General features: G+C 39.1%; 1 protein-coding gene across 1 annotated transcript in view; it reads left to right on the forward strand.

Annotated features, from left to right (window-relative positions):
• The window catches only part of CLSTN1 (calsyntenin 1), a 41,216-nt gene extending 28,966 nt beyond the window's left edge, over positions 1-12,250 (forward strand). The window contains exons 11-19 of the mRNA XM_059829853.1: positions 1,543-1,593; positions 3,379-3,536; positions 4,210-4,358; positions 4,875-5,101; positions 5,537-5,707; positions 6,302-6,447; positions 7,930-8,065; positions 8,787-8,971; positions 9,659-12,250. Coding sequence (XP_059685836.1) covers positions 1,543-1,593; positions 3,379-3,536; positions 4,210-4,358; positions 4,875-5,101; positions 5,537-5,707; positions 6,302-6,447; positions 7,930-8,065; positions 8,787-8,971; positions 9,659-9,853 — 1,418 coding nt within the window. The 3' untranslated portion in view covers positions 9,854-12,250. The remainder of the gene's footprint in view (positions 1-1,542; positions 1,594-3,378; positions 3,537-4,209; positions 4,359-4,874; positions 5,102-5,536; positions 5,708-6,301; positions 6,448-7,929; positions 8,066-8,786; positions 8,972-9,658) is intronic.
• The last annotated feature ends 240 nt before the right edge of the window (positions 12,251-12,490 follow it).

A 12,490-nucleotide genomic window follows, 5' to 3' on the forward strand; every position in this document is an offset into this window, starting at 1 on the left:
ACCAGACATCTCTGTAACAAAGCTCTTGCTTCACAGGCCTGAACTGAAATGTTTGCTTGCTGATTAAATTACACCCTAGCTGGTATAAAGCTGATCTTTTTGGTCAGAGATAAAAGTGTTAAATCATTCATGTTTTATTGTAGGTCAGAATATAGGCTGTAGTTGCGGTCTGCAATGATGTATAGAAGTAGCTTGTGAATGAATGACAGATGGAAAGCTTTGAGACATTTGAATCAAATTAAGTCTTCTGTCATATAATGTCTCTTTCCTCTCTGAGTTTTAGGGCTTTGAAGTGTGAATGAAGGTTAAAACATCAAAATATCCTCTCCATCAAAGTTACTGTTTTCTGACAAGTTCACTGTCTTTCAGTATTAATGATATTTCAGTGCTAAATTCATTCTGTTGTCCCTTCCTTTGAGTCAATTAATTTTTTTCTTCATAATTCATCTCATTCTGTTTGTGACTTTGCAACTATCTCTTCTAGCTCAAAGGGAAGCTATAGTGGCTGGTTTTCAAGAAACCGGAGCTTGGAAACTCTGTTCCAGCTAAGTGTATGGATTGTGTAATGGCTTCCATATATGTTCTGCATCCTAACAAAACAATACACATTTAGTTTAAAAACTCCTGTGATTTCATATTGGCACCATTGTATGATTCTTTCATTTCTTCTGACGTGAATTTTCCTTTTAATGACAGCAGACTGAAATAGGAGCATTGAAAGTCTGGAATACCAGAACTAGAGGTGCTACCTTTTAAAAATTTCACCAAAAGCCTGATTTTTAGGGAAGCAGAACACAGGGGAAAGAAGTATGCCAAAGGAGTGAAGTTAGTGCTTAAGGCCATCCTCTTTGTCTTACCAAGATTTTAAAATAAATCAGACTGCTCTAAGTTATATATACAGCTCACCTCTAAGGAGAGAGAGATTTTATACTTTTGAAAAAGTTCTTTTAACATTTCTTTTAATAGATTAAAAGCTATTTTTCATTTTTTGTGCTTCCCCCCCTCCGACGCTTCCATCTGATAAATTGACTGCTTAATACATACGATAGATTTTTTTTTTTTAATCATAATAATAGTGTGTCGGTAATGACTCCTTTTGATCAGTATTTAATACCTTTTGGCGATTTGCTGATATAGGCTGAAGCTCATCTTAATTTTCTCCTTAGTACTTGGGAGAGGAGAAAATAAATTGAGCCAGCTGACAGACCTGCATCTCATTACTAATAGCGGTTTGTGTGAGATTGGGTATCTGCACTTGAAGTGTTCTCCAGTGTGACTGTTTTTACTGCAGCTTGTGTATGGGGCTCTTCAGGTTGTCTTGTCATGAGTGTTATGTTCTTGTAACAACTTTGTGATGCTTCTTCCCTGTGTGGCAGCTATTAGTGTTTCAAAGAACTCATAATCCTTGAGAAGTTGGGTCAAGTATAAGCAGACTTTTTGGGAGAAGTGCTGCTGTGTATTTTCTGTGATAAGAGAGTTTGCCAAATTGTAACTATTTGGTCCTTTCCCTATTGTCCTATTCTTTGTCTTGCTTTTCTACAGAATATACAGGAAATGAAAATGACAATGAAACTGTGCCTGAGACCTCTGCAGGTTGCTGGAGTTTTTTCCCTACTGTTTTATTTTGTTTTTAAGCCAAGACATTGCTTCATCTCACACACAGCATGAAGTGCAGGCATTGCATTCGGGCCATTGACCTTCACATAATCCTCTCCTAGGCTTGTTTCTTCATTGTGCTTCTATTTCCAGAGCTTCATCAGCTGATTTTTTTTGCTTTCTTTTTGTTTTTTGGTGGCTTTTTTTGGTTGCACCCAAATGGAAATCCATGTACAAATCTGCAACCATTGTGATTGCAGTGAAGTGGTGTAAAATAAGTTGCTGATGTAAAATATCAGCTATAATTACTTTCATTCAGTTTTGTGAAAACATAAATGCACCTCATCTTATATAACTATATCTATATATATGTAGGTAGGTGTGTGTGTGTATCATAGAATTATTCAGTAGGTTGGGAAGGACCTCTGGAAGTCAGGTAGCTCTGCTCCCCACTGAAAGCAAGACTTATTTCATGTTTAGATCAGGTTGCTCATAGGTAACTCAAAGACAGACCTGTAATTTACAGTGGATACTCCTTGATCAGAAATTGATATAAATTTCTAATTACAGTGAATGGGCATAAAAGCTTTGGATACCAGGTATTTCAGTTTGGCTACAGGGTTTTATTTTCTTAGAAATTTTTAGTGATAGTTCGGTGAATTTTGTGTCTTGAGTTGAGACACTTAAAATGAGTGTATATTTCTAAAAGTGTATTCAAGAAATGTACTCTTTCTGTAAAGTTTAAGAATTCCTGGAGTGGTCTAGATATAATTGACAAGAGGTTTCTAGCTGTGCATTCACATTTTAATTTGGCAGGGATGTAACAGAATCCAGGGGCTACAAGCTGGAGCTGTACAAATCTAAACTGGAAATTGTATAATTTGTAACAGGACAATCCACTACTCAGAATTTTATTTAGTTATGCCAGGGATCTTTTATCACTTAATATCTTTGAAACAAGCTTAGACATCTTTCTAAAAATCTAGTAGCTTATTAAGTGATGACCTTGAAATACAAATTTCCAGGTGGTGTTCTGCGGCCCCCATTGCTTAGCACTGTAAGGACTAGGTGATCGTCGTAATGTCATCTTCAAACATTCTAAGCAATAAGGGGCTTAGTGGGTTGCAATTCATCAGACTTAACTCAGGTATCTAAAAATGAGTTACCTGAGTTTAAACTGCTCACTGGAGTCCATACCGAGAAGAAGGCACCTTTAGAGGGGAGCAGTTAACTCTTAGACACCTTTTTCAGAAGGAGCTGAATCACTTTGTGAAGTTCCTTTCTATCCTTGGAGTGTAAAGAGAGCCTGTAATTATTGGTTTAGATGTAGATAACGAACGTGTAGAGGAACGATTCTGTCATCTTCTATCTTGCTGGGCATTGCCTGTTTCATAGAGAACCGACTGGTAGGAGGCGTTACCTCAACATGGAGATTCAGGTTTCATAGTTCATCTCATTGGTTCTGTTTTTCATTTCTGAAGACCACCACCTCGCTGTATGGGCGATTGCTTTTGAGATGTTTGTTACGGAAACACTAGCCTTAGTGTCACAGTTCAAGATGGCCACGCCTGTTTTGAAGGCCATATGCATGGTGAACTGTTTAATTCTTTCTTTATGCTTGAACATAATCACAAGGTTAACACCCAGAATGGATAAAAACTAACCCGCATGTATATAATACTTTGTGGTACCAGAAGGCATATTTGTTGTTTTACAAAAGAAAAAAAAAATAGTGAAAAGAATGAAAACATACAAAGGTTTTTCCTTCCTCCCCTTATGAAGGTGGTGAACTCCACATGGCTCAGTTTTTCCGAGGCAATCTGGCAGGTTTGATGATTCGTTCTGGTAAACTGGAAAACAAGAAAGTGATAGATTGCCTGTACACTTGCAAAGAGGGACTGGATTTGCAAATGGCTGATGGCGTTGGCAAAGGCGTGAAGGTAAAGTTGCATGTGAATGAAGGGGAGCACGTATATTGCCTTGCTGAGAAAAGTTACGGGTTTTGCAGGCAAGAGTTAGTAGGGGTGTCCCAACTAAACCAAGCTAATCTATTGTGACATTTTGCATTAAAATTACATGGAAACTAGGAAATCTGTCTTGTATAGACATGGTCTTAGTGGAGTTTAAGAATGAAAGTTATTGTGTTCTCTTTTAGTCTTGAAGAGAAATTCCTTATGTGTAAGCCCCTCTGTTTTACCAGCTATATATCAGGGTGTCTAATAAAAGATAGAGATTCTTAATAAGCAGCTTAGTAGAATGGGACTAACTGGCATGTCTTTTTTTAATAGCAAGGTTGTGTGAACAGAGCTAAATTTCTCCTTTATATTAGCTGTCTCTTTCATATTACTAGAATCTTCACATCAGAACTGTGATAAGTGCCTAGATTTTTTTCTTAAAGAACGAAACACTAAATATATTTGACTGGAATAAGGGAGTGAACAGGGAAGTTAAATGGGGTGCTACAAGGCCAGTAAATGATGGCCTTGTTGCTTTGAATACAGATGTAATTATCCTAGCATTTACCAGGCTAAGCAATGCTGAACTTCCAGTTTTAATTACCTGATCATTTTACTGTTTGGGTATTCTCTTACATTTTTTTTTCTGTTGTTTCAGATCCACATGAACCCAAGTCAGTCAACACTGACCTTAGAAGGGGATGATATTGACAGAGTTGATAAGGCCATGCAACACATTTCCTATCTGAATTCCCGCCAGTTCCCAACACCTGGGATTCGGAGGCTTAAAATCACCAGTGTTGTCAAGTATGTCCTAGTGCTGAAATAACGCGTCTCTGTACGGTGATACTGAAGCCTGGAACGATGATCATGTATCTCAGTTGTGATAAACAAAGGAGTCTTGCTCTATGTAACCATCACACATTTGAATACGGCAAATGTTTTCTACACCAGCACTCTGTTTTCTTCCTGAGAATGTAGTAAGGAGTGTTTAAGATAGGGAGGAACTTACTGCAAGGATATCCTGTGAAGGGTATGCTGTGAGTATGTCTCCAGTATCAGAGCCTTCATTAAAGGTGTTATCTGTGGCTGTTAGTCATAGCACAGAAAATGGGGCAAATGTTAAATGTAAGTAAAAATTAATTGTAAGATTGCTCCCTTGGTGGGGAATTCTTACTTTCCAACGCAGCTGATGAATTTATCTAAGACTCTTGGGTCTGAGACAGAGCTTTTTAAAAATTTATAAAGCAATTACTTTGCATAATTGTGCCTCCCTCTCAAATGGCCTCCTTGACTGTGCGAAACTGCTTCTGTATCTCATAGGTGTTTCAATGAAGAGGCCTGTGTCTCCATTCCTTCTGTGGAGGGATATGTAATGGTCTTGCAACCAGAGGAACCGAAAATCAGCCTTAGTGGCATCAACCATTTTGCCCGCTCTGCTTCCGAGTTTGAGAGTTCTGAGGGTGTTGCCCTCTTTCCTGAGCTTCGCATAATAAGCACCATTACACGGGAGGTGGAGCCAGAGGGAGATGGAGATGAAGATCCTACAGGTAACAAACATCCTTTTCTGCTTAGGACTGTTGCCTACCCTCACCCCATTCAGTAATCACGTGGGAGGATCTTCCTCTTGCAAAGAGGCGTGGATTTCTCTTTTAATACAGAATCTAGTAGGGGAAAAGAAGGTGTATATCTCTTGTGAGAAGGTGTAGATACTCTGCTCTGGGCTAACAAAAACTTACCTGGAAATGGTAGTAATCCCAGGCCATTATCTTCGTCTAAATATCCCTTGTTTGTATTTTGTTTTTTTAAATCATTTTTTCATGAATACTTGCTCTCTTACTTCAGGCCCAGATCTTAATATTTGTTCTGGAAGACGAGTTGAGTTTGCATGTGGCATTTTATAGCTCTTGGGCTCTTGTCTACTTTTTGTACAAAACAAACCCTTTGTTTCTGCTTACCTCTTTGGCTTTTTCTCTGCTTTTTAGTACAAGAGTCTTTGGTATCTGAAGAGATCATGCATAACCTCGATACGTGTGAGGTGACAGTGCTAGGAGAGGAACTAAATCAGGACCAAGAAAGCCTGGAGATTGACATGACACGATTACAGCAGAAAGGCATTGAGATGAGTAGTTCCAACCTGGGCATGATAATCACAGGTAGGGGTTACGACTTCTGGTCTTTTTGTGGGAAGGGTCTGAAGACAGTGATAATGGGGACAGTGTGCTAGAAGAGATGGTTTGTAATACCTTGCTTCAAATACTTCACTTTTTACTAGAATTTCAAGCTCAGACTATTTTGTGGAAAGCTGTGATTCTAGAAAATACGTCATTCTAGAACCTCCTTTCTGTTCTTTTCATGTCCCAAATTACAGGTTACCTCTGGACTGTGGCAATGAAGTAGAACTTTGCCCCAGAAAAGGCTTGTTCCTTGCACAGATAATCCAGTGCCTAGGAGCATGCGTTGTTCCTTTCTATTTTATATTCAGAATACATTATGTATTCAAAATAAAGGCTTCCAAAATCTCTTTAAAGACTAACTGGGTCTAGGATTTTATCACAAAATCAATCCACAGAATTTCAGTGGATCCACATACATGTGTTCTATCTTTATGGTGTTACCTTTTTTCTACTGACCAAAAATCTGTCAGCCAAGAAAACTTACTTGCAGAAAGGGGGTATTATTGTCGAGTGTATGATGTTGCACTAGTCTTTTGCAAAGTAATTGTTTTACTTGTTTACTTCTCTCCACAGGGGTTGATACTATGGCCAGTTATGAAGAAGTTTTGCATTTGATACGCTACAGAAACTGGCACACCGTTTCTCTCTTTGACAGAAAGTTCAAATTAGTCTGTTCTGAACTTAATGGACGCTATGTCAGCAATGAGTTTAAAGTGGAGGTATGTAAGCTAATCTGATCACTCTGAGAAGTTTTAGAGCATGGATGGCTAGGAAGATAGAAGTTCTTACCTCAACTTCAAGAATTGATCAGTTATTGATTTAGATTTTTGTCCTGCAAATAAATATTAGTAAACTTGTGCATTTCAGGCTGTATTTTATACATAAATGTGTTCTTAATCCTACATTTCAGCTTTGAATAAGGCTGCCTAAGCAGAGGTGAAACTCTTGTGTTGTAGAAGAAATAGTAGGGCTAACGGAAGTGTGAAAGCGAAAAGGTTGAATTGGAAAGGAACGTATTCATTTAGCAAAAAAATAGCAAATAGGGTAGGAGTAGTGCTACCAGAGACTTGAATGGCCTTCATGTGTTAACTTTTAGGATTCTGCAAATGAACTTGCTGGGCCCTTTACTGTTTCGCTTGTGTGATGCTTAAAATGCTGACACTGAGGCCTTACGTAAGAGCACAGACAGGCTAAGATTGCATTTCCTCTGCAGTAGAATGCAGGTTAATTATTACTTCGTACACTTATATCAAATATATGGAAGTACAGCAGAAGATAACATAAAGGGCACTAAAATTTCAGGTGCTGGAATGTGTTTATTTATATTGAGAGGAACTGTCACATATCTCTGCATCTTTCAGCTGTGAGCTTGAATTTGTACGTTTTAAAGAGCAAAGGGATGACAGTAAAGTTAATTGTATTTACCTGGTTGGGTAGTTATGGGGGCTGGGGAGCCTCTTGTGTTGCAGAATAGAAAATTTTTTATTAAGTAATAGTTGGGATCTTACCAAACTGTTGAACTGTGAATGCTTTCCTTGTTCTGTAGTAAACGTGCTCTCTTCCTCTTGCACAGCTGGTCAGGTACCCTATATCGCAGTGTTCCACCACAGGAGGGGTATATTTAGCTCTGCTTGTTTGGCAAGGAAATGTGAAATGTGCTGTGCAAATGATGAGCAGTTATACCTAAAAGCCAGCTACACTATGTGTGGGTTAAACTGTAAAGAACAGGTTTTTTTCTTAATCCTTTGACTGTAATGTGGATTTTTTTTCTTTGCTGTTAGCTGAAGATAGACACTAGAATAAGAAAAGATGGGAATGAAGAAAATGTAGTAAATGTGTTACATATCTTTATGTATACTGTTACTTCGGAATTAAAATGGCTGCCTACCAAATTTGATAATAAACTGGCTTTATCTGTTTTATTCTGAAATAATGGTGTCTGTACACAAACTTGCCAGACAAATTGAAACAGATTTGAGAGCTGTGAAGCTGAAGGGGTTTGTGACAAGGAATTGTAACACACGAGGAGCTACTGATGGGGGTGATTGTCCCCTGAGACAAGCTGCTGCTGTGTTGAAGGAGAATTGGATGCCTGCTCTGGGAAATAGGTTTTTTTTTTTTTTTTTCTTTTTCTTTCTTTCTGTCTCTTCAGAAGTAAACTGTTGCATTTCTGGAGTTTAACATTTTCTTTTTGTTCCTAGGTGAATGTTATCCACACGGCTAACCCAGTTGAACATGCTAATCACATAGCTGCACAGCCACAATTTGTTCATCCAGTGCATCATACATTTGTTGATCTCTCTGGTCACAACTTGGCTAACCCTCATCCATTTTCAGGTAAGAATTCTCAGTCACTGAAGTTCAGCTGTTTTTTTTCTGCTGTTAAACTGTCACAGAGGCTTCTTGCTGCAGAGAGGTTTTTTCCCGGAGTTTAAACCAGTGTGTCGGACTAATAATCTAAGCAGCTACTCGGTCCTGTTCTGCTGTTGCCCAAGCAGGGAGGAATGGATTACCAGAGAACTGTGAAACAGCTCTTCCTGTCAGCAGGAGAGCTTTCTGCTGGTGCATGTACATTGGAAAATGGGTGGTGTACTGGTCTTGAGGGGACTGTGAGACCTAGAAAAAGGCCTGTGAGGAACTCGGACAGTATTCCTTCTGAATGGCATGAGGAAAGAATTGCAGCGTTACTGCCTTGATGAGTTGTGGTATCTGTCCTTTTTTGTTTAATTATATTAATTTGGCATGGGTGTAGTATGTGAGAGGAAGAAAAATAGGCATTTTAGAGAGAAGTCTATGTGTGTGGTAGAATCTGCTTTCCATGTGTTCTCAGTCCTTCAGATTGATGTGATTATACTTTAAGGAACTAAGTTTTAGTTCTTACTCTCCAACTGACTTTTTAAGTGGCCTTAGACAAACTGCCTCTGTGTAGCTACATACAATATTTGTAGAATGTTGTTTCCCTCTTGCAGGTGCTGGGAGCAGAGGACTAGTTATTAGCATTGGGTAAGAGTTACTGATCAGCATCATCTAAGAAACTCCTTTCATTTTCTTGTTGCAGTTGTTCCCAGTACAGCCACTGTTGTGATTGTTGTTTGTGTCAGTTTCCTGGTTTTTATGATTATTCTGGGAGTGTTCCGAATCCGAGCTGCCCATCAGCGAACCATGCGTGACCAGGACACTGGAAAGGAAAATGAGATGGACTGGGATGACTCTGCTTTGACCATCACTGTGAACCCCATGGAGGTAAAGCTGGTGTCTCAGCACTTAAAAAAATGCCCTTTTCCAGCTGTAATGGGTATGATTGTACATGGACAGAGTAGTAGAACAAAACCAACCCCTGAACACAGAGTAGAGACATTAACTGAGTTTTTAATATATGCGCCAAATACACAAATGCCAAGAGCAGTTATGTTTGGGATCTTGCATGGGTTATAGCTTCGTGATACATAATTGGATTTTACGGGTTAGTGTCTGATGCTGGTGTTCATCATGCTGCACGCTACCTTAACCATGGTCCGCTTTTTTCCAAAGTTGCAGGAATATATTGTCAAAACATCTGTGTTTATGATGTTTCCTTCTCCTGTGGTTGACACCTGAATTTTTAGAAAATCAGGAACAAGAAAGATGCGCAACCTTAATGCTCTTTGTGTGACCCTACTGAAAGATCCTTTTCCAGTAGAATTTGAAGTACTGGATCACACTTCAGCATTACTTTGTTTAGAGTGACAGGATTGATAGCGATGTTACAAAGCTCTTTTAAAGAGCGCTACTTGCTTTTTCTTTTCTGGTTGCCTAATTAGTGCTGAACTTCTAAAACCAGTAAGGAACCTGTAATAGCTCTTTCTCTATGTAGTGCCTTGTGCCTGAATTCCAAAGAATAAAAAGAATTTCAGCCAGTATGGTACCAACAGCTAATTTCTGTCTTAACAGACTTATGAGGATCAACACAGCAGTGAAGACGAAGAGGAGGAAGAGGAAGAAGAAAGTGAAGATGGGGAAGAAGATGACATCACTAGTGCAGAGTCTGAAAGCAGTGAGGAGGAAGAGGGGGAGCAGGAGGAGGACCAACAGAATGTTAATAGACAGCAACAGCTGGAATGGGATGACTCCACCCTCAGTTATTGATCCTAGCTGTTCCCTTGTCGTTACCTTTCTGCTCTAGAAGACTCCACTGTAATACACTCCATTGTTACCAAGGATTTGTGGTGTTTAAAAAAAAAAATCATTCTGGCCAGTAGATTCAACCCACACACATCCCAGTGTTTGTGTTATGTCAGCTAGTTCCTGATGCTGTTTCTAGAGTTGTAGTTAGCACCTCTTCTCCTTCAGCCATGCCTCCGGGACTGGATTTTTTTTTACGCTATGTGAGGAACCACCTTGCACTTTTTTCTTCATGTCATCTCAGCTAAGTGACTCTACAGATCTGTAGCCGTTGCACATGAATTTCTGAACTGTCATTTTTTGCTCAGTGAAACAAACTTGGCTTTGTTCCTTTTTCTCTTTCTAAGAGATGCAAAGATTGCTTGTTGACAAAGGGTAAAGCTGCTCATCTCCGCCTGTTGATTTCTTTTAATTTTTTCCCCAAATTAGTGCATGTGTAAAGTGGCAGAATGAGGTTAATATGTAGAAGATTAACAGACTTTTTAATATTTTGTAAATATATTGGAATTATGTAATTACGTCATTTGTGGTAGTGAAAACAGGGATTGGAGTTTAAAACATGCTAAAGTAAAAAATCATGAAGCATGAACTATTACAAGTCTCATACTACTGCAGCAGGAGCACGGGCACAGTTATCTAGTGTAGATGTTTCAGTAATACAGTGTCATTGGCCTTGACTGCCATGTTCGCTCATGCCCCGCTCTGTTTTAATTTTTCTTTCCTTTTCTTTAATCTCCTTTATTTTTGCAGACGGAACAGACAAACTTTTGAGAAGTTGTAAAGGCTTTAGGAACCTCTGCAGAGGTTCGGCTGCCCCGTGCAATACAGTTGTTTGGTTTTTCTTTTTTTTCTCCAATTAAGTCTTGGCATAAGAGCTTTTAAGTTATTGGGAAAAAAACACTACTTGGGTGGCGGGCAAATTAGTGTGCTGTCGCTGTGGTGTGTTGCCACAGCTCCTATTAATTACAGTGAGGCTGCCTGTAGTACAATGAGGGTCTGTTCATACTGCTGACAGGGTGGATTATGCATTTAGTGGGTTGTTACATTGGTAACTGAAGCTGGAAAGCCTGAGACCTTTGTACCTGTGCACCTTGGCTACCAGTCTACATAGATAGGTATTTTGGGGTTTTTTTGGCTGTTCAGTTTTTCTAATTTGGTAGTGGGAGGGTTTGGGGTGTAGCTGATATAATTTCTATTAAACCCACTCCTGCTCATTCCCTGTAGCCCCTTGTACAGTAACTTGGACTGTTGGTGTATTAAGCCTTTGTTTACACTTAGTAATTGTGTTTTCCTGCTGGTGAAGACTATAACATAAACTATCCAACCAGAAAACCTTGGGAATCATGTTGTTATTGTTCCAAGTCCAGCTGATTTTGGTTGTTTCTGATCGAAGTTCTAACTTGGAATTGCAAAGGACTTTTTTAAAGAAATAGCTGAAAGGTACGAAAAGTAAGTTATGACCCCATGGTGGAGAGTGCTAGTGTTTTTTGTAAGGCAGGTCTTGTTTATTTAACTTTATTTGGTCTTATGCAGAGATAATGAGTATCTGCTTACTTGATTTTTATGTTTGGAGGAGGATTAAAGAGAGTAACTTGTTCTGCTTGTAACAGGAGACTAGGACTCCATGCGCTCCTCAGCACGGTAAGCGAAGTTCCAGATTTTGATCTTGTATGTAGTTTGCCTTTGTTGTAGGTGCACAGACCACGCAGCTCCTCACAGGCTAGTTAGCGGCTGACAGCACAGAGCAGGGAGACGTTGCGCTGGGTAGGCGTGCTAGAGGAGCAGCAAGCAAGCCAAAGGGTGGGGGCACAAAGGGTCATAATTCAAAGAGATAAAGATTGATCCAAATGTTTCTATAGTTTTGATTTTCAGAGCAGACCTATTCTCACCTAGTGATGTGTGTAATGGGATCGAATGGTGGGCTTTATCTGGGGTAACGCTTGACTGCGGAGTGCCTTTTACAATAGTAGATGGACCTGGAAGCAGGGAGGAGAACCCACACAACTAGCTTACCGTTTTTTGGGGTTGGTTTTTTTTTTATGTAAAATTTTAGATTTCTAAAATGGGGAAATGGTTTTGACTACTTACGTGATAATATAACTGCTAGTTTTAAGTAAACTGGGAAACTTTTAACTTATGTCTGACAGTTGTCCTGTGTTAATGTGTAGAAGACTTATCCTTCCATATACTGTTGCTGTAGCTGCTGTATTTTAGACCAAAACTGATCATGACTTAATGGTAATACTGAAAGGTTGTAAACGTCCTGATACAGTTTGTAGCCACTGTGGGTATAACTTTTCAGATGTGTATATTGGTAACAGGTCAGTTTGGAAAGTCTATAAGCTACAATAAATTTCTGGTTCTAAAGGTTGTTTGCATTTATTTCTTACTGAATGGAACAAAGTGGAATCAAGTTATATTAACTGTGTATTAATTTGCCTCTGCTGGTGGCAGTAGAAGAGTTTTGTTTTCGTTGATCTCTCAAGCACAGAAAGACTTCAGCCGCACGCGTGTACAATTTACAGTCATTTTTTTATTTTTTGACTTACAAAACGTGTACCTAAAGCAACTGAAAAGTTAAACATGTAAACATTCTCTTCT

Source organism: Gavia stellata, chromosome 27 (genome assembly GCF_030936135.1).
Source record: "Gavia stellata isolate bGavSte3 chromosome 27, bGavSte3.hap2, whole genome shotgun sequence".
Taxonomy (NCBI): Eukaryota; Metazoa; Chordata; class Aves; order Gaviiformes; family Gaviidae; genus Gavia; species Gavia stellata.